Here is a 23,038-nt window from a genome sequence, read left to right as displayed (position 1 = left end):
TCACTTTAGAAATGTTGTGCATTTGATTGGATGCACTGGACACTTCACATGCTCATCTGTGTACCCATGCTGTCATGTGTGCACATGCATGTATGCACACAAGTGTACACGTGGACATGTCTGTGTACACACATATACATACACACATTTCAATTTAAGAACAAAAATACTTGATAAATACATTGAAGTTGGAAAAGAAGTAAGAGTCACAGTACATAGTAATAATTTTGGATCTCATTGAATCTACTCAAGATTTGTGACTTTTAGGCATATTTGATAGTGATTCATAGAACAGTATGGTATGTTAGTCCTTTAAAAACAGATTAATTGCTACAAGATACACTATTTTAATAGCAGCTTACTTATGATACTGTCCTTTTATTTTCTGTAACATTTCTGTTTGAAGCTCAAAATTGTAGTCATTAACATATACTAGATAACTGAATACAGTATAACTTAATGTTTAAGCTCTGTGATCCTAAAAGTTACTGAAGCTTTTGTAGCTTAGCCAAACAGATGCAGATCCTCTCTGAGTATACCAAACTGTTGTGTAGGAAGCAGGGTTTGCATTTGTCTCAGATAGAACAGCTGGTCTGGCTATCTGAAAGCAAAAAATAGTAGGGTGAAGGCAAAGTTAACAACACACATGTGTGCACTATAGTAAAGCTACTGAAATGAAAACTAGTTGAGATGCTAACTTAACACTAGGGGTTAAGAAAAAGAGGATGTAGATTTGAACTTGGGATTTTATGTATACTTTTGCTTGGGATTTGGGCTATAATGACTTAGATTTAACCTGTCTAGTAAATGTCTTATTGAGACAAATTTTGTCTATGCCATATCCTTAATATTTGGAAGAGTTCAGGAAAAATGTAGGTTAATTAAAATGTAGTTTTAACACAGATGAATCATTAAAATGCCAGGAAATGCACAAAGTGATGTAACATTTCCGGGACTTATTTAGGTCTGTATGCATGCTCTTAAAGCTTATCTCTATCAAAATTCAGTTTGAAAGAACATCAGTATCATCTCTTACTGGAATCACTTATATTTTTGGACTCTAATCAGTATAAGAAAAAAAATTTTCATGCATTAGGCACAGGCAGTGCTCACCAAAATCAGAATGTCTGATAAATTACAGAACTTCATTAAGCTGGTATCAGACCAGATCTTGAAGTGTATTCACAGAAACTTGCCTCTGAGCAAAGGGTGATTTTTGCTGAAAGTTGTACTATAGTGGACCTCTTCTCTGCAAGATGCTTTAAGGTAAAACACTGTCTCCAGTTTTCCAACACTTTATGCAAGTCAAGTAACTTGGATCCTGAAGAAATCTTGAGAACGTCTGGAATAATGCCACACAGAAAAGAAACTTTTTTTCACTTAAGTTAATTATCCTTTTTATGTTTCTTTTTTCTTGAAGGTGAAAAGGTGGTGTTTGCTCATTTGCTCCCTTTTTTTTTTTTTTTTCCTTCCCTCCAAATGGGAAATAGTTTCCTGCTGATCAAAATGCTTGTCACTGTTTGGTTTCTAGTGTGAAACTGAAAACAGCAGTAGAACAGCCTACCCTGAATGTCTCGGTTGATGCTATCTCCTGCATCATTATAAAGTTTCCTTCATAGCAAAGTTGCTAGCAGTACTCAGGATTTTGGGCACTACATCTGATGAAACAAGAAAATTCAAAATGGATTATTGTTTTCAGTTATGATGTAACTGTTTCTTGCAACTATAGAGTTAGTCGAATTCACTCATACATCTGTTTTAAACATATCTATTCTCTTACATGCTTCCTTTTTTTGATTAAAACAAGAATTACAATTTCATGGTAAATATTTTGACATACAAATAAATGCCCATGTTCTTGTATGATTTTTTTTAATCTGCTTATTATTGACAACTACTTCTGTATTTCTCAGGCATCTGATTTAACCAGTTTTAGCCAACTGACCTTTCCCAGTGCTTGATGAAGAGTGGGGCATGTGTCAAAGTGAACTGAAGCTCCAGTCTGAGAATGATGATACTGAAAGATGGGGAATATCTAGAAGCTCTGATGAGACTGTATAGTTTGGGATTCACATGCCCTTTTGGTTAATTTGTGTTTTGGGGAGAAAGGGGGAACAATGAGTAAGGTGGTGGATAACTTTAGTAACTACACTTAAATTATTGTGTATCAGCAGCAGTGAAGTTGTTACTCTTGTAGACCAACCAGCCCATATAGGTTCATGTCTTCATCCTTCAAAATTAGAGCAGCACATAATGCTGGATCTTGGGCTGTACCTTGTATTAATTTAAGATAAAAGCACTAGACAAGGTCTGTACTTGCCTAAATTAAGTTTCTCGCTTGCATTTCTTAAATCAGATTGAACATTTTAGTGACAAGAAATATCTTCATTTTGTGAACGTGCCCTGTTTTTCAGGACACTCTTTCTGGTTTAGGAAATTTATTGTCCTGTCCAAAAGTAGCTTGATGCTAGCTTCTACTCAGACAGAAGTTTTTCTAGTTTGCAAGAAGAACTTACAGGTAACTTTGTTTTACAGGAAAACTGTAGTGTAAATTTATTAAGCTTGTACAAATGTAATGGAAACTCATATAAGAAAGGGAAATCCTAAGTTGTAGGTTAAGGGAGGCAAAAGACATAGCATGAATTTACCATCTGTCTGAGGTACTATCTCCTCAGCTTGCAGTACTGTCTCCCCATCATGTGCATTTTACTACCTTGTTCAGACACTGGAGCCTGCAATGATACTTGCTGCCTGTTTTTTCTCAGCCAGTGGTGAAGGCAGGGCAGGAGGTAAGAGTAGAGGGAGGAGGAGGAGGAGCTGGTAGAAGATAGGTAGGAGAAACTATACTGGGGTGTGGTGAAAGTATTTTGGTAGGGGAGCACAGGGTATGTATATAGCAAGATAGATCTTCATGGTACAAAGTACAGAATCCATAGGATTGACGAAATGTCTTGTCTAGAATAAGCAGTTGACTTACAATGTACATTCAGCTTATGAATTGCATGTGGAGTATGTGTAAAACAAATAAGAAACTATAAAAAAAAATGGGGGAAAAGGTATACTTTCAACAGTTCCAGTGAAAAAAAGTTTTAAGAAAATGCACTCATATAGGTTGCAGGATGTCTATGGTCAGTGCAGATGTGACTGTAGTTGTGATTGCTAGTTTTAATGTACATAATATGGGTTTAAATGGCTGTTCTGCCTCTGTGGCACACCTCTGATTGTACAGGCTGTACAAATCTGTAAAGGTCCCTAAAAGTGTGTATGTTTGTCTGCCCTGTCCCCACTGACATTCGTGCTGCTAAGCATGTAGAAACACTACAATTAAAATGATGCAGGCACACTTTTTTTTTTTTTGTGAATGCATCTTCATTTCACTGCATAGCTGTCATACTGGGGTGTACACTGTCTTTGAAAACTTTTATTGTGCTCTTAAGTTTTCAGAATGCAATGGGACTTCACTCTGAGCAGAATATTGTTGTCACCGTGCTACTTTGGGAAGGTGGGATATAGATCATGTTTGTCATTTTGGACTGCAAAGTTATGAGAGTCATCGTTAACTTGTCATCAATAATTCTCAGTCCTGAGACACTAAATTTTTTTTGCACTTTAACAATTTTATTTTGAACAAGCAAAGGTCCCAAGCAGTCTGTGGAACTTGACCTATGTTGCAGTACTCTTAAACTGTGCTTCCTCTGACTTTTTGCAAATGTGACTCCATACAACAAACACCCAAGTTGTACTACCATTTTAGAAATCTATCAGAAAGTCTTTTCTAAGTTTTTGTTTCGTAAATTTGAAGTTGTCTTCTTTAATCCTAGTTTCAGTTATGAGCCTTTGAAGCGTTAGTAGAGAGCTACTGTGGTAGGGAAAGCTGCCACTATTACTTATAAACAACAAGATTTTGTGGCTTCACTTTCTTATGAACAAACGTGGGAGGATGAAAATGCTGAGATGGTCTTTTGCTCCCCTCTCCTGCAAAGTAAGTTGTTTGTCTTAGATCTCAGGTACCAGGAAAAAGTTAAGAGGGTTGTTACTATGGCATGGCCATTGTGCTGATACCACTGTACATTTATGAAGGAAATTACATCCACACATTAAACAAACTGACCCCTCTGGCTCCAGTGTTTGCTGTTTTACCTGAATTGGTTTGAACATGCAGTGCTTTCAGTGTAGTTGGTCTGATAATGAGCTGTTCTAATGAAGTATTGTCACTTTCCTCAGCAGGTGTGAGATAGAGGCCTCTGTGGTTGTTACAGAAGTAAAGCATATGATTGACCACTGGGAGAAAATTTGAGCTGTAGCAAATCTGATTACAGCTGCCAGCCCACACAATGTGCTGTGCTTTGCAGACTGTGAACTTTTCTAAGCAGCATATACATTAAAAAAAAACAACATTAAATCTTCCTTTTGTGCCTTCGTGGTGTGTCTTGTTGGGGTGTTACTATGTGATAGCTCTACTCCTGATACGTTTGTTCATGACTGAGATTATTACATCTTATGCCTCTCTTTTCCTTGCTGTTAACTGCACTGAGGGGCATTGCATCTAATGGGGCAGTATCTGAGAGAAGCAGAGCAGATCACAAATCTGTTTTCTAGGCATTTTTTTCAACCAAGACTGTAAAATAAATCGCTTTTTGCAATAGGAGCTTGTGGAATTAACTGTGTAATGCAACCAATAATTGTAGTACACATCTATTATTAAATTATAGTAGTCTATTTTGCTTTGCAGGAAGACAGTCTCAAATTTGAGACTGTAAATAACCAATACCACTAAAAGAAGGTGTAATTTTCAGTAAATAAAGATCACATAGTGGAAAATAACAAAACCTGAGTAAAATGATAAATTGTGCTAATGTCTTTCAAGAATAAAATTCCCTAGCCATCAGGAAACACCAAAAGAGTGTTCTAGCCTATGTTTTGTTCTAATACTGTCCCAATGGCTTCTCTTTGGTGCCAACTTTGATCTCAGTTTCTGCAACAGGAGACCAAGATGGTTTTGCCCAGTGGGGTTTAATTTATGCAAATCAGCAGATGGCTTTGCAGGAATATGATTTATATTTCCTAAGGGAATGAGTTTGCTTTTTTTAATACTCTGGCAGCAACAGATTTGTCAATATCTTGCATTATATTTTTGAAATGGCCTTTCAATTACTTTAATTGTGGTTGCTTTGAATGTTTTTTTCCTCTCTCTCCCTCTCTCTTCCCTCTATAGATTCTGGGACTTCTCCAATCCTAATCCTTTGCTGGAAACAGTCGAGCATCATACTGAATTTACATGTGGACTTGATTTAAGTCTTCACAACCGTGGTCAGGTAAGAGCTGGGATAAATTTACTTTTCTGTAAATAACCACTCTGGTTATAACCACTGTTATAAACACTCTGGTCTTGACTGGACTGCAGGACTCAGATCCTGAGTAAGAGCCACCAGACTGCAGAAAGCTTCTGGAAGTGAGTCTGCTGAATGATTATTAAATAAACCTCACTTCAGGTCCATTTTTACTTATAAAGCATCTACTTAGGTTGGGTAGGAGAGGAGGGCAGGACAGACAGATTTGCAAAATCAGATAGGTGAAAGTCGCTGTGAGCTCAGGGAAAATGAAGTAATTTTGTTTCAGAAGGAGGAGTAATAGGGAGTGACCAAGAATGCCAAGCTAAGATACAGAGCTTTCTTCCATCTACTTAGAGTGTCAAGTTAAACGCTAATAGTGTCAGACATGATACCTAGACCTGGCATGTCATAGTATTTGGATTACTACAACAGTCTTAATACGTAGTTACAATTCAAAAGCCCTCAGCTACTGACGTGGATAGCTTGCACCCATTTTATCCAGGGTAATTATTTATCCAGGGTATTTATCCAGGGTAGTTGTGGTAGGGTTCTCCCCTGCTTATGTTGCTATCGTCATTTCTGTTTAGTAAACAGAAGATGGTTGCTTGTAGTACAAACTTTTGGTTTTTTTCAGACACAGAAGGCAGGAAAACTAAAGCTAGTAATTAGCTTTAAAATGAGGAAGCCTACAGTTTTCATTAAAAAATTGCTGTCACCAAGTTAACTGTAACTAATGCATTACTTGATGTGCCAAAGATATAATTTGCATCTAGATTCCTTTCTAATTCACAGTGAAAGTAATTAATTAAAACTTCATCCCAAGTGAGTGCTTAGGTATGATTCTGGCTGAATTGGGTCCAAATGCAGCAGCAGTCTTAGCAGAGTACATCAAGGCCTTACAGTTCTACATCACTCAATGCTCTGAGCTCCATTCAGATATCCATGAAGTTGGTGTGGGTTTTGCCATGGATCTGCACAAGGCAAAGATGTAGTTTTGAGTATAAGCCTGTTACAAAGAGCCCTGTGTGTTACAGAATGGGTCTCAATGGATGATGTTTCTCTGGCTGTCTGGTTAGATATGATTTCTTTCTGTATGATCTGTCAGACTTAGAGCTGCTACTCTGTGGATATTATTTCTTTTGTAACTGTTATGTGTGGAGTAGCCTTCTTGGAGAAAGGCAAAGTAACTCCTCATTGGTGATTGAAAGCAAACAGTTGCATATGCACTTGTATGTTGGAAAAAGGAAAATGATGGTGTGCATACCCATCTACATTATGCATTTGTGCATCCAGGTATTAGGTTTTCCACACAGAAATTCTACAATTTTGATGTTAGACTCTAAGCACAAAATCTGTAAAATCTGGGCTTCATATCCATATACACTGCATGCCAGTGTGCCTTCCAGGCAGAGGTTTGGCATCTGTAACAGCTGTAATATTCCTCTGTTTTTTTTCTACTGAGTTGATTTAATGTATTGTGGACGTTGGACACCACATCAATGCAAAATGTGAATGTTTTGTTTTATTTTTTTAAAGAAGTTTAAAAGCTTGTGATAAAATTAAACTATAGCAACAAGATAAAAAATTAACACTTACTGAATAGCTGTTTCCAGTATGTGCACTTGCAACCTTTTTCTGGTTTCTGCATCAATCCAATGAACAATATTTGCTTAAATTTTATGGTGATCTTCCAAATATGTAGATTGCCTTCATGGCTCTATCAAGACTTGATAATGATCCCCATTCATTGTTAATCTTTGTACATTTGTATAGTTTGTAATATTCACTGTGTGTTTTATAAGGAGTTATGACTTGAGATTTGAACTGCATCTTTCCTTCTTGCATGCAAGGTATTTTATTCATAAAGCACTAGCTATTAATTTATAGTCAAATCAAATACCATTCAAGTCATTAACTTTGCTTTCATTCTAAATGATTTTTTTTGTTGTCTAGCCAGATGATATTTTCTTTGGCTTTGCCCAGTGAACCTCAGCATTTTTTAATTACCTCTTACATGTCAAGGAAAAAACATTTTGTACTACTGAAAAAGTGTTCAAAGTAGATAATCTGATCTAGGACTTAAAAGATATTCCTGCCAAACTGATTGAACTTTAAACAGAATCTACAGGCAGAGTGTAGGTACTGACAGGCAAGGTGGTTTTTGTACAGTATCCTGCTAAGGAGAGATAGCATATGGGAGAGAGATTAGGTCATAGGAATGGGTCCCATGTTGTGAAGGTAAGTATTAGATAAAACAGAAAAGTCCTTTTTGCACTATTAAGATTCTGATATCTATTTTGGGGTATCTGGGGTCAAGTAAGTGCTTGCTGAAAGCTTTGCATTTTAATAAAACCAACTCTTGTTTGGGGTTCTTTTCCCACCATAATGTTGTTGTCAGGCTCATAAAAATTTTCAAACAACAAACTTTCTAACAGACTAACAAACAAAATTTCAGGTGCATAGAAAAATGTATATTTTACTCTGCAAAGCACTAACAGAAATTATCCTCATGATATTTAGAGTATTTCTCTGTTAAACTGCAAGTGCTGATGGGAGAGCTTGCAATGTAGATTTTCTAGGAGAAAATACTCCCAACTCCAGCTTTCAGGTAGAACAGCTTTTGGCATGAACAAGAACAGTGACAATACCCTAAGCACCAAAAATCTTTTAAATTTGTGATGGTCTACAGTATTAAGAAGTGAACAAGTCAATTTACCTTGTCAGCAGTTTAAAGATCATGCAGTTTTTTTAAACCAGACATGGTAGTTCTTTCCAAAGTTTGGAGATAAGAAAAGCAATTAAAGCTTGCTACTTTTTTATATGCTAGATAGGCAGAGGGTGTATTTGGAAAATATAAAAATGGTGATCAGCTATCTACTACTCCTTGCTAGGGGCTGATAGTGCTGTGCCATATATTGGAGTTGTACTCTGTAGCTCATCAGATTTCTTATTTCTCTCCTTATATTTACTTTCCCTGCATGTGATCTGTGAATGCTCTGCTGAATTAGAATATAATACTCCTTTAAGTCTAGCTCTTCCTGGGATTTTGCTGTGCTTCCCTGCAGCCTGAAAGCATGAGCGTAACTTCTTTGGGTGTTATTTGTGCAACTTTATTTAAAAGTGGCTTTTTCCTTCTGTTGTAGGTTGAATGTGATATGGCAGAAATTAATTAATTTAAATGTCTTTTAGGCAGTCCATCAGTGACACAGATAAAAAGTACAGATACTCTAAACATTCACTTCTTGTCTTGATTCTGAAATCATTTTAGTAAGTTTGTAAGGAATAGAAAATACATATGTACGATTTAATTTCTTTAAATGTTGGACAAAAAATACTCAACACTTCATTGTAGTTCTAAAGCTGTATTGTTTAACAAAAATGTACATAAACTGAAACTCTGAATTTTATCTGAAAACCTTTCTCAGCTGACATTTCATGTCTGTTCTGGACTCTGTTAAGCAGCCAGAGGAAAGTAGACATTAATGCTTTCCATTGAGCCAGGCTTTCTATCTTGCTGCTGAGATCAAGATTAAGTATCTAATGGGAACAGGAACAGGAATCTTTCCATTTCTCTGTACTTTTACTCTATGAACAATGACATTTCTTAATTAAAGGATACATGATTTTCAACAGAAATGATAGCGAGGGGTGTAGTATCTTAGAATACTTAGTATGTGAAGAGTGTATTAGACATCCAGGACTTCAGTGATATACAATACTGAGGTGTTCCCTTTGGAAATTAAATTCATTTTGCATCAAATGAGGGTAAACCAGATGTCAGTTCTGTAGTCCAAAATAAACTGTTAGCTGAATGCATGTTGAAGTCTAGGTTTTAGAATAACTTAACAATAACAATAATACAAACAGTAATCACTTACAATTTTCTTTTATTGTGGTTGTGTGTGTTTGGGTGATAATTATAGTACAAACAGGCAGCTAGCTGTCTAAAGAGTTGTTTGTGTCAACATAGTTTGGGAAGCAAACTTGTTTTATCTAGCCTTCTGTGTGGCTGCACCTCCTTGTGTAAATATTCCCCCCAAGTAGTAGTTCATATAAAACTGGTTTCTCTTACTGCCCAGAGCTCCACATGCTTTAGAAGAAATATCAGTGTGAGAAAGGGCCTGGCCACAATTCTTCTGTATTGCGTTTGGAGATGGTGAGGAGTGGTACTGCAGTGCACACTCATGATACCAAATAATCTGGAGACAGTAACACCAGTGCAGTACCCATGAAACTAGTTTTGTGCTCTGTGTTACCCTGTCTTTTGTCTTTGTAAACCACCTTCCCTGAACCTCCACTTTCTCCCCTAAAGCTGTGGGGTATGAGCAGCATGTTGTACCATACAATACTCTGCTCCTTCCTTCCTTACACCTGACCAGAAGCAGTTACACCTGAGCAGAGGTGCCTGATTTATAGCTTCTTTCTGTTGATCCCATAAAATGTTACTGTACTGATGGAATCATGACTTTTCATGGCATCAGTATCACTAACTTTTTGAAAGCTGTAATTTCTTACCTAGTTGGAGGGAGGCCATAGCCAAACTGCATACACTTGAGATGCATCCCCTGGAGGTTCTAAGTTCTTCCAGCTTTATGAAGAAGCTTTTGATCGCTGTCAGCTTTCAATGTATGGCTTTGTTCTGCTACTGGTTTTGATGTGCAGCTTGTGCAGTGTGCTGCACTAGCTTTGTGAACAGAGCAAGCATGAGAAGAGATAGGATGGGGGCTGCTGAAGTTGGCTTAGCCAGCACAGCCAGTATGAATATTTGGCACAGCCAAATATGAATGCAGGTGATGTCTTTACAGAGGCTGTTTTGCTTTGAGTTTTGCTGTTCATTTAAGTTAATTGTGTACCCTCAACAGGCTTGGGTTTCATCTTATGAAAATCTACAGAAAAACAGAGACTTGGCCTGCTTTTTTCTTTTGATCGCTTGCTCTGATCTCTTAATTGCCAAGGAGCTGAGACCTTCCACCCAGCTGTTGTGGCTACTACACTGCTATACTTATATCACTATCTGTACTTAATTTTAGCTCTCCTTATGGCCTTTCTCCAGGGTGTTGCTGAAATTAGGCATTTAGTGATCCTTTGAGATGAAAAGATCCTGCAGCATCTGTTCTTTTACTTAATTTCATAGTGGATTTTTGTATGGAAATACCAAATTTAACCAGATGAAAATGTTAAACCAATTTGAACTCCTTTACCGAGTTGGAAGATGGAAAGGGAGGTGACATTTCTTACTAGTGCTTATTGTATGTCTCTCCCAAACTGTTAATTTTAAACTTTCACGGAATGAGTCAAAACTAGATATTCATGAGTAATGGTTACTCTTTGCCATTGCCAGCAGAAGTCTCATCCAAGGGTGTTTGGAAAAGTTGCTGTCAGGCATCACGATTCTGTAAAGCTACAAGTGTACAGAGAGGAAAATGCTCTCTAAATTTGATTCTGAACTACTGGGAAGAGGTGGGAAGCAGCAGTTTCTTAATAAAAATATTGCATATGTGTTGTATTTGATGCGGTACCATGCAAATACTTGCTACTTCTGTGAGACTCATCTTTTAGTCAATACAGTGGATTTTGTTTCTTTTCTGCATGATCAATAAATCTGTTTGAGAAGTCTCACTGAATTGCTCTGGTGAAAGTCAATGGAAGACAATAGGACTTCGCAGCTGTTACCCAAAATGTTGTTTGGCCCATGCCATGTTATATCCCACAAGGAAGGAACTTAGATGAACTCTATGCTGAAGGATGACTTTAAAGATTGGATAAGATCACAGAAGAAGACAGGTTTGCTACATGTATATTGATTGCATTTGCAGTCACCAGGGTTAGTACCAGCACAGAAAGGCATTTTACAGTTCCAGTGTCTTCTACAGCATTTACGATTGACTTTAGCGATTTAAAACAGTTCTTGAAAGGCTGAGATGTCTTTCCTCTTACCTGCAGAGTACAGGGGAATCACCACAAATTCTGTGGAGATTCCAAGGATTTCTCTCTAGCCTGCAACTTGCATCTTAGTTTCCATCACATCTTACAGATGAAATGTGCACTCAGAAGACTTGCACATAGAAATGCGTAGCACAGCTATCAAGACACCTTCCTGTTGCCCATGTCAGAGCAACAAAACAAATGCTGAGACAAGTGCCTGGTTTTTAGATTTCTTTGTGGAATAACTTCTCAATCTGAAAAATAATGCCCCTCAAGTCTTTTATCTTTTTTTCTCCTTAAGAAATAGATTTCTTAAGCATTATTTGGGACATCACTTCAAACTGTAGTTTGAACCTAGATCTTTATAAGAACTTCTGGTCCAGGGTTTGTCTTATTCTGTTTTGACTGGAGATAATAAGGTTCTGGGATTTTTCAAAAGTAAATTTTAAAATAATTTGGTTTATTGCACATTGGAAATAAAAAGTTTTAGTTTCCAAACTCTCATCACTTTCACTCTTGTATAAAAGGCTAGGCTTTGTGTACAGTTCACCCTGGCAGCTGGTGACCAAACAAACAGATTTTCTAATACAAAATAAGTATTGAATGCATTTAAACTCAGGCATGATCCATTATGCACGTAACCCACCAGTTTAATGATCACCTGTGAAAGTAATTTGATGAGTAGCAAACGTAATGCTCTGCTTTATCTCCACTTAATCTCCGTACCACCTGCTTACTGAGTATGCTCAGGACCCCTCAAAAATACATAAGAATTATGTAAATAGACAATTAAATAATGTGTTAAAAAAAACAGAAGATAAGAAACTAGAAAAGGAAGGGAAACACAACACTAATGGAAGCAATACTTTTTCTGCTGTCTCTTTGACAGAAAAAAAAAAATCAAACCAGGCAGTTCTTACTAGTTTTATTTGAGAATGGAATGGTTGGGAGAAAAGCTGAGAAGAGAAATGGGTCATGCTTGAGGCACATTTCTGTTTTATCCTGTTATTAATTTTGAGCACTCTGGAAGACAAGTGGAACCAAGATATTTCCAGAAATACTAATCTAGAGAGAGCTGTACTTTCTTCTGATTAAACCCCTTCGCAAAGGGGTCACTGAGCTCTTACCCCTTAGCTGTTCTTTTGAATGTATTTTATCTTGGTTAGGGCTTGGGGATTCATTGTGCCTTCAAACAGTGGAAAAAAGTTAGCTACTAACTTGGGAGATATCCCTTGTTTTCTTGCTTCTCCTGAACAGTAAAGAGGCAGAATGTCATGCAGGTAATTGCACTAGATTGAATGTATTGCCCTCAGGCACTGGAAAAGGTCTAAGTCTATTTCAAAGCAAGATGATTGTGATGAATAGAAAACAGAAGGCCTGTCAGAGGAGTAAATCAGTTAGTGAGTCGATGGAAATGGCTTTGATAAATGAATGGATGCCAGTATTAAATCAATTGTTGGGAAACATTGTTATACTCGGGAACAGGGATAAACACTTTAATAAAATACAGGATAGCTGTTTCATTTGAGTTTAACTATGATTTTCTAGTCAAACAATGGCTTCCTGTGATGACTGCAGTTTTTTGTTTGCTTGCTTTTTGGCTTTGCTTGAAGGGGATGCAGTGATCCCCATTTTATGTTGCTTCAAACAGACTTGCTTAAATCTCTGCTGGCAGATAACTTGGCATGATGTTTATGCTGCAGTAATAACAGTAGAGTACCCCTAGTCTATATGCTAGTACTGCAATACTGAAATAAAAACATTAGAGACAAGCCATAAATGTAATTTTATTAGATTGCCTTTGTCCCAAATAGCCTTAGTTGTAATTGAAATTACCAGGTTTAAAATGTTCTTTCTGTTTGCTTCGTTTCATGATTTAATTTACCGGCCAGTCTAAGGTAGGATATTCTTATTTTACAATGAAGCTTCCTTCTCCTTTTGCCTGAAGTTTCTGATAGTTAAAAGTTGTTATAGTAGAATTTTATTTAGCTACAAGAGCAATTTCATTTTAATAAATTACAGTGAAAATTGCACGGCAAGTGGGTGTCCAAAATATTAAATACTGTAAAGATAATACAGTTCTTTACTACTGAAATAAACTGACTTCTACTCTGTTTGCATGTCAACTTAAAAAAAAAAAAAAAAAGTAAATCATGCACCATCTAAATACTGAAATGAGTGAGATTTGCTTAAATCTGAGAGTGAAGCTGGTCCACAAGACAGCAGACATTTCCTGGGAAGAAAAGTTTCTGGGAAGAAGTTTGTCTTTCAGGAAGACAAACCCCTGTGCCTTCATGTAGCTAATGGCAAGAACTTTTATTAGGTATGCAAATAATGTATTAAACGATTTTCAGTTTTACACTGTCCATCATCCTACCACAGAGAATTTTCTCTGCCTGAAATAACAACCTCATTGATCAAACTATAAACTTTATGAACCTGTGGCTTTTTTTTATGCTACAGTTATTTACTGTGATGTGCTAGATTACCCTCATTGTAAAGGAATTCCTGCTGCTATTTTAATAATTAAATTGTTACATTGATTTTTATGAAAAAAGACAAAACCAAAAAAACCCGAAAACAACCAACCAACCCCCCAAATTGCTAAAGTACTTTAAAGTATCAATTTAATATGTTCATATGTCACATGAGAACTGGCGTTTCTAAATACTTTTCAAGTCCTTATATTCAATATTCTATGTTCCCCTCTTCAGGGAAGAGGTATGTGATTTCATAAGACTATTGAGTAAGACAGGTCATAAGGAAAAAAGGCAAAAGGAGAGCAGACATTTTGTAAACAGATGCCTGAATAAGCACCTCTCTTTATTCTAGGATTTGTTTTAGTAAATTCTATTTGAGGCAGTGCTAATCAATGAGTTACTGCAGAGGGACACGGAGCAGCTGCCCATCAGTTCATGCTGCCTGGCGTGCTGTAAGCTTACAGCTGTTCCTCTTCTCTTACAGTCTTGGCTGTGTTTTGAGAAAAGCATCATTAGAGAAATGGAAATGCTATTGCTGTTTCCTGCTGCAGTGCCCCAGTTTCCCCTACATACCTGTTTGCTGTTCTTTGCATGGGTGTTTTCATCAGGGTTTCTGACCCTGATTACAGGTGATTCTGTTACAGACTTAGTGCTGCAGCAGGAACTTGATATGTTGTTATTTGCTGTAGCTTTCATTTCCCTCCTCTTCACTGGTTATGTTTTCAATTTTCATGTGCTATCATTAAGTCAACATATTGGGCAAATAACTGCAAGTGATCCTTTTCAAACTCCCTTTTCATATTCCCTGTTAATTCTTAGTGTTGCTAGATTAAATAATTCTGTAACTAAATTTGTTCAGAGGCTACTTCAAGGGTGCTAAAAACATTGATAACAGGTGGGAATCCTCATGGGATTTTTTCCAAATGTTCAATTTCTTGTTTCTTTATTAAAGTAGAAAGTGTTGTCTATAGAAATACAGATATTGATCCAGAGCTGTGGAGAGTGTTAAAAAACCAGTGGGGTTATGTGACTGCCAGTTTCTACATAGCATTTAGTAAAGAACTCAAATTTTCTTTTTTGGTACGGTTTGGGAGACTGCAATGCAGCAGAACATTATATTACACAAAGCTGCTTTCTATTATGTTGTATGAATAGACAGACAAGTTGTCAAGAGATTTTTTTTTTTTTATCCATTTAGATGTATATGGAAAGCACTTCAAATAACTAAGTAGAATGAGCTAAGGAAGCAATAAAAATGAATAATAGTGCAGTATAGTAAACATAAAGTGGGCTAATTATAGTCTGAAATCAAATATTGAAGTTTGATTTCCAAATTTTTAGTGTGCAGCTGTTCATTCTGGCTCTAGAAGAGAACAGGAATTGCAGTCTGCAGCAGAAAGAAACTTTTTTTGCAGAGGATCCAATACAGTATCCTTTGTGATCCCAATTGGAAAGGACTTGGTAAAGATAATGCAAGATGGATTCAGCCAGATTTACTGGCATGTATTTGTGGGGTTCATCAGCCTTTTCTCTTTAGCTCTCTTCTTTCTTACCTTTGCCTTACTTCTTGTCTTCCACAATAATTTCTGAATACATATTATAGGCCATCTACTTGAGTAACTGTGTGGTTAACCCTTTCACTTTGTTACAGACCCTAAAATGCATTATGAAGTAATTTTCAAACCTAATTTTCTGTAATCTTCTGTGGAATGTTGTTATTTATTAAAATCCTGTAATGCTATAGAAGTAGGTTAACCTGGCTTTGTGATTTTAGGTTCAAGTCTACATCTAGAATAGAGCTTAGACTCTTGCTGTGTTTATAAGATGCCACTGGCACAAGTGCTTTCACTTCTTACCAGAGTAGTGGGGTGTAGGTGTACTTGAAGCAACATCAACACCCCTGATTCTCAGTGCTCAGCAAATAGGCATCTCTCTTCTCAACACAACCCAATACTGATCTCAGAGCCTATCAGTGTGAGGCTGAAGTCCTGGCTTAAGTCTTGAAGGAACTTCCTGCATTGTTTTGGTCAAGTTCTTTGTTTTTTCTATTCCCCAGCTCTCCATAAAGAGGTTTTCTAAAACAATTTTCCATGCCTGCAAGTATAAGAAAAGTTTTCCAGATTTGGTCATGAAGTGTTTAGATACAATGGTAAAAGGATCCTGAGACCTTGTAAAGAGTGGAAACAGCACAAGATCTAGATTTTTGTGCATTCATTCTTAATTTCGTTCTTAGTTAAATTCTTTAGCATATTTGGAGCAATCAGTTGAAATCCAGAGGTCTTCATGCTTTTGTCATGGGAAGTGTAAAAAACAGGAGATGGTTAATCTTCATGCACCTCAGTAAAGTGAAGAAAAAGTTTTTGAAAGCAAAGCCAACTGGAGGATATAATTTTGAAGCATTGTAAAACAGAGTACCAGTATTAACTTCTCTAGGTATATTAACATTTTACAAGTCCATTCTAGTTTTTGTAAAAAAATTACACCCTATCTAAATAGATTTTGTTTTCTTTGTAGGTGGTGGACTGCGCTTGGGATGAACTAATAAAGATCTATACTCCATCATGTCTGGCAGTCCCTGTCTAGAGAAAAAATGAAGATCTGACACACCAGGAACCTTCCTGTCTCCCCCCACAACCAGACTTGTACTTAAATGTCAACTGTGTCACTAATCTTAGTGTCTCTTTCTAAGTAAAACTCTGAATGGGTTTTTTTATGCACTTAAGCATGTGGAAATTTTAGGTCTTGATTTACTGTATGGTAGCACTTGAGCCAGCAAAATGTTCAGCAGCTACTGAATGGCTGAGGAGTGGCTGTAGGAGTTTGGAGCTGGTGTCTTCGGAGTAGAATCACCAACACTATTTTATCATCTGTCTGGATAATGATGAGAGCAGAGGCCTGAATCTTCTTGATCCTTATAAAAAGTAAAAGTAACTGGCAGTGCATTTTGAGATAATGTCACTGTAGAAAAGGAAAAAAAAAAAGCTTTTCACTGTGAAGTACTGTAATGTCGACTGAGGTTTGTGTCACTCAGCTGCACTTATATTTATATGTTTTGCTGTGACTCAAGTTGGATAGTTTTCCTGTGCAATATGACAAATACTCTTGATAGACAGTAAATGTCATAGTTTATAGCCAGCTGATTTCTTTGATCTTTTGATTGCCACTTCACAAAGATGACAAAGATTATTTTCATACATCTTTTCCATTAGATCTCCTTGAGTAAAACAGTTTATGAAGTCATGCAGAAAGATACTCTAATGATAGGGAAAACACTTAAGAAAAAATGAAACATATACAATATTAATTGGATCCCAATCTTCAAGATTTAGAGATAGGACATCCATCTTTTCTACTAGGCTTGTCTTCTTCTTTCACTCAGAAAGTTTTCCCAAGAGATAGAAGAGGAATGTGGCCATATATTCAGTGGTTTTGGGCCTCTGACAGCCTGTCCAAAACGAGAGTTGATGTCCAGACTAGTTGCAGCACCAGAGCAACCATTCAAGTGAATTAACTGCTTGACACAGCCTTAGGAGATCCAGTGTCTCCAAGCCATTATATTTCCAAAAATATGCTCAATATGTCATAGGTATGCTGAGTACTTTCAACTTGAATAGTTATTCCACTCTCCTGTTTTATCTCCCTTTTCTGCTTAGACTGCAAGTTACATTTAGGTGGTGGGTATGTATTTTAGATGCATGTTTCTGGAGGGAGGGAGGATATTCCAGAATGCTTCTGTAACCTGTCAGCTGGAAGAGCAAATTTTGAAAACCTAGCACGGAGAGGGGGAAATTAAAAAATAATTCTGAACATGCCCACTAAAGACATGGATTAAACCTTTTTTTAACTGCCTTTTCTCCCCTCATGTCCCTGGGTAGCATCAGTGCTGAGGGCTGCTGTGTCCAGACTTAATTTTCTTGAAAAAATGAGTGCATCCAGAAAATGTACATAGTAAATAAGAAGTGTGGCCTTTAATCTTCCTATGTGATCTTCGAATGAAGAGAATGTGCTGTAGCATTTCTGCACTGTAACAGAAAATACAGTCTGGCAATAGTCAATATTGATATTTAATTCTCAGGGAATGTTTGCTGTAATTGTTTTAAAGAAATACTTTTTATGACCATAATGCTATCTTCTGATCTTTTAATTTCATTTACTGAAACAGGTAGTCAGTGACAACAATCTTAAAGATCTGATATGTTCTACTTTTAAACTTGCTCCTGTGGAAGATTTTGTTTCATGGTAACCCATAGGTTTCTCCTTGGTTCAAGAAACATAGTGATTTACCATGTTCCAAAGGAGTGGGTTTGCTGGTCTACAATGTTATTAAATTAATTGTACACCATGTCTTTGGCTACACTCTTATATTCGCTTCCCCAATTTAGAAACCTTGATCAAAAAGTGAATGCAGTGAAAGATCCTGAGAGTATCTTTTAAGTAAAAAGTATCATAATCACGGGGTTTTTGTCTTTTATGGATGACATTCTCATTTTTCCTCTGAACTCTTATGCAGCTTTGCCTATATGTCAGACTACATGTCAGTAATGAAGTGATCTCTTTCTTCCAGCCAAAGTACACAGTACAAGTTTTGCTGCATAGGCACGGCTGTACTAAGCCTTTCAGTGGTACTGCTCAGTTTTGAATGTGCTGAGGGTCATGTGATGGGGAGTGGATACAGCTCTGCATGCTTTCCTTTGTATGCTTCATGGCTGCATTAGACCCTAATCAAAACAAACTGTTCATTAAACATTTTAGATAGATCTTTGCCATTTTAATCCCAGAAACCATTAAACAAAATTTAAACTCTTAGCAATTTGACACCAACTTGCTCCATTTTTTTCTCTCACTCATGTCATTGCACCTAGGTGAAATGCATACTGAGCATAAATTGCATTAAAGGACTACAGTAGCCGAGGTATCATAATAAACTCTTTAATGTAATGAACCATAGAGCTATTGTTTACTAGGATCTGTGCCCCACCACTAGGTCAAAACTTTTTAACAGGGTCCACTTACAAACTGAGCATCCACTGCTGTATTTGGACACAAGAGCAGCCTGTGTGAGGGAAGTACCTTCACTGCTGTGTTACCTCAAATGCTTTCTATCTATTGCTTTATCCAGTTCCTTCCCTGAGATGCAGAAGAATTCATCTTTCTGAGTGTGGAGTGGTGAAGAGGCAGTACTGGGCCTGGCCTGAATCCATGTTGAGAAGAAAGTTGGTTTGGCAAGGGACAGCACATTCCACTTTGTTCCCCCTTGCTGTGTATAGACAAGGCTAAAATTAGGAGTACCATTAGAGATGTTGCAAGGGAAGCTGGCTTGGCAACACAGCTGAGTTCCAAGGGATAGGATATGGTACCTGGGACATGGACTCTTCAGTTCTCAAATGTCATATTAGTGCAGCCTCACCTTGAGTACTGTGTGCAGTCCTGAAGGACCATTTAAGAAGGACATGAAGGTAGTTGAATGTGTCTGGAGGAGTGCAACAAAGCTAGTGAAAGGGCTGGAAAGTATGTCCTGTGAGGAGGAGCTAAGAACTATGGTGTGTCTCATTTGGAGAAAAGGAGTCTGAGATAGGAATGATGAATGCAAATGAACCTCATAGTTCCCTACAGCTTCCTGAGGAGGGGAAGCAGAGGGTGAGGTGTTGAGCTCTTTTTCCTGGTAGACCTAGTGATGGAACATATGGGAATGGCTCAAAACTTGCACCAGGGGAGGTTTAGCCTAGACATTAGGAAGTATTGATTTCCAAAAGGGTAGTCCCACACTGAAACAGGCTTACTAAAGTGATGGTCCATGCCCCAAGCCTGTCAGTGTTTTAAGGGGCATTTGGAAAAAACCCTGAACAACGTGCCTGGAAGTGGTCAGGCAGTTGGACTAGATGATCCTTATAGTGGCCTTCCAGTAACTGAAGGGGCTACAGGAAAGCTGGGAAGGGACTATTTACAAGGGCACGTAGTGATGGGGCAGGGAGGAATGGCTTAAAACTAGAAGAGGAGAGATTTGGATTGGATGTTGGGAGGAAGTTCTTCACTGTGAGGGGGGTAAGACATTGGAACAGGCTGCCCAAAGAGGCTGTGGGTGCCCACTGCCTGGAAGTGTTCAAGGCCAGGTTGTATGGAGCCTTCCTATGCAGGGGTGTTGGAACTAGATCTTTAAGGTCACTCCCAAACCAAACCATTCTATGATTGTATGATCCAACTGAAGTAGTCTATTCTATTGAAATTTTTATCCTTCTGATAGGCTTGTTTTTCTTTTTCAGTTGGTAAATTACTTAGCCCCCAATGCAGAACTTTCAGCCTGAAAATTTCCCCTGCAATGTCAGAGACTCACTTCTCTAGTGATAATTTCGCTGGCTAGGAGACAAAATTATTTCTTCCAGAGGTTACGGTTAGGTGGAATCCTAATTACTACAGTATTTCCAGAAAGCACAGTTAGATTTTTTTTTACATCTGCACTGACTTGGCAGAAGGAGCTTTTTTTACTTCCATGTGCAAACGCCATCACCGTGATCCACGCATTCTGTTGAATTGTGCTGTGTGGACTTGGGATGAGCCCAAGTGGGGGCTGGTATAAATGTATTGGCACAGTTCTGCAGTAGGCTTTGAAGCCAAGCTTGGTCTCCAGAAAGCTTAATGAGTTTCAGCCTTTAAACACCTCAGTATTTCCAGCCACTTAACTGTGAGTTTACATTTTGTGCTGCAGTGCAGCTGCTGAAGGCCCCCAAGGTGGAGCACCCCATGACACCAAGGAGGTCAGCACAAGTGAGATGTTATTTTGCCCGAAGACTTCTGGGTTTTAGTCCATACTTTCTTCCCACCCTGAATTAGCAAAGGTTAAGCTTTGAAGTATTCTGATTGGCTCTTGTGACTGAGACAGATGGGTATTACTTTGACCTTTTAAAATGTGGCATACACACAAAAGTCTTGGGGTTGTTTTTCAGTGTTTTAATATTTCAATCAGTTGAGTTTTTGATCAATTAAAAGGTAAGTACTCAAATATTATTAAAACTGAAGATTTACATGTTAAAAGAAGGGGAAAATAGAACTGCCTTGGTAAGAAAAAGCGGGAGAATAAAATGGAAAATTAACTATTGTGGAAAATAACTAGGGAGCACTTAGAGTCAAAAGGGGAAAAGCCAATTTAAAATTGTAAACATCAGGAGAATCCTCCCATAGGTTCTGTAATGATGTAAAAGAGAAGGAGTGATGAAGGAATAGAGAGTTTTGGGTCTCGTGAGTGTTACAGTGGTCATCACAAGGTCAGTCTTGTTTTTGCACTAATGTCAGGATCTGTAATGGGAATGGATAAAGGAAAGAAGGCGAGAAAAAATGTCAGGCAAGAAAGAGGGAGTGAAAACAGTTGCTTGCTGAAAAAAATTAATACATTGAAGCCTGCAAAATAAGAGGCAGGCAAGCTGGAGACAACCTGGTGAGAAAGAATATTTATCCAGAACACATCAAAAAGGAGAAGGAATCACTGCTGTGTCTGCATCAGCCACAGGCAGAGTCAAGAGCAGCTGCTGCCCCCCTGCACCAGCACGACTGTCACTGAAGTGCCAGGTAGACCTGTACTCAGCATACAGGAACTAAGTTTGGTGTCACATGCACCAATAAACTTCGGTTTTTGGTTGTTTGGGCTTTTTGTTATTGTTTTATGTTTTTGTTTGTTTATTTTTTGTTTGTTTAATTTAATATTGTTCTTGTGGAGCTGTTTTTTTTTAAATAAAGGATAACTTTGCTACTCTCATATTTGTGGGTGAAAGGTATTCTTACTGCTAATGACAGACCTAACATGTATGATGTTAAAAGGAGGCTCAAGAGCTCATAGAATAGCTAGGGTTGGAAGGGACCTTCAAGATGATCTAGTTCCAACCCCCCTGCATGGGCAGAGACACCTCCCACCAGACCAGGTTGCTCATGGCCCCATCCAACCTGGCCCTGAGCACTTCCAGAGAGGGGGCAGCCACAGCTTCCTTGGGCAACCTGTGCCAGTGTCTCACCACCCTCACAGGGAAGAATTTCTTCCTAGTGTCCAGCTTAAATCTCCCCTCTTCCAAGTTTGAAACCATTTCCCCTTGCCCACTGACTATACACCTGTGTGTAAAAAGCCCTATCCCAGCTTTCTTGAAGACCCCTTCAGATATTGGAAGGTTGCTATAAGGTCACCTCAGAGCCTCCTCGAGGCTGAACAACCCTGATTTCCTCAGCCTGGCTTCACAGAGGAGGTGCTTCAGCCCTCTGATCATTTTAGTGGCTCTCCTCTGGACACTCTCCAGGAGATCTGTGTCCTCCTAATGCTGGGACTCCAGAACTGGACACAGTGCTCCGTGAGGGGTCTCACAAGAGCAGAGTTGAGGGGGAGAAATCACCCCCCTTGACCATCTGTCTGTGCTGCTTTTGATGCACACCAGGACACAGTTTGCTTTCTGGGCTGCAAGCGCACATTGACAGCTCATGTTTAGCTTTATCAGGCAGATTTTTATCCGTTTGCATGTATTTTTATCTATTCTATCAATTTTAAAAAATCTTTTATTATAAGGCAGATCTGAATAAAATGGTAGTTTTTCATTCCCGTAGGTTGCCTGACACTGCAGGGGGATGGTGGAGGAGAGGCTGTTCGAGAGAACTGCTGCTGCTTTTCCATAGAATCGAGGTGATCTATTGCCAGATGAAGGTTTTTAACAGGAGACGGCAAATTGAGAGAGGGGATTAGTTTATTTAAACTTCACCAGGCTTTAAAACATCACTTTTAGAGACTGCGTGGTTACCAATTGTTTCTCAAGGAAAGCCCCCCACCTAGAAGCAGGTTCTCACTGCTTTTTGAGCAGCTGTTCCCGTCCCTCTGCTGTTCCCTGCCAGAGAAGGGGCTCTCTTGGGCGAGCTGGGGGAGGCCGAGACCCCAACGCGAGGAAAGGGGGGGTCTGCAGGAGGATGCTGCCTATAGGCTCGATGGATGCTTTCTCCTGGGAGGACGTGCGTTTTTGGGTAGAGGAAAGCCCAGCTCGTGTACGCGGATGGAGGGGTGCTGCACTGACCTCCCCGTTCCAGGAGACGTGGGGGTTTCCTGCGGGTTTCCCATGCTATTTTGGTGCCGGTCGAGCTTCGCCGTGATGCTGCGTTTATCCTCCCGGCTGGAAGCACCGCGGTGCGCCCTGACACTGCCCGCACTCCCTCCTCCCGGCCGAAGAGCTCCGGCGGGTTTGAGAGGGCTTGCAGGAGGCTAAGTGGACATCCCACCCCCGCTGAGACAGCGTGGCGTGCCCTGGGGGACACCAAGGAGAAAGAAAGCTGGGGGGACAC

At 38.6% G+C, this 23,038-nt stretch overlaps 1 protein-coding gene across 1 annotated transcript in view; it reads left to right on the top strand.

Annotated features, from left to right (window-relative positions):
• PEX7 (peroxisomal biogenesis factor 7) overlaps positions 1–21,048 on the top strand; it is a 43,300-nt gene extending 22,252 nt beyond the window's left edge. The window contains exons 9-10 of the mRNA XM_030447721.1: positions 5,216–5,315; positions 16,253–21,048. Coding sequence (XP_030303581.1) covers positions 5,216–5,315; positions 16,253–16,321 — 169 coding nt within the window. The 3' untranslated portion in view covers positions 16,322–21,048. The remainder of the gene's footprint in view (positions 1–5,215; positions 5,316–16,252) is intronic.
• Positions 21,049–23,038: the final 1,990 nt, after the last annotated feature.

This window comes from Calypte anna, chromosome 3 (genome assembly GCF_003957555.1).
Source record: "Calypte anna isolate BGI_N300 chromosome 3, bCalAnn1_v1.p, whole genome shotgun sequence".
Lineage (NCBI taxonomy): Eukaryota > Metazoa > Chordata > Aves > Apodiformes > Trochilidae > Calypte > Calypte anna.
Note: the sequence above shows the minus strand (reverse complement) of the source record. Positions and strands in the feature narration are given on the sequence as shown.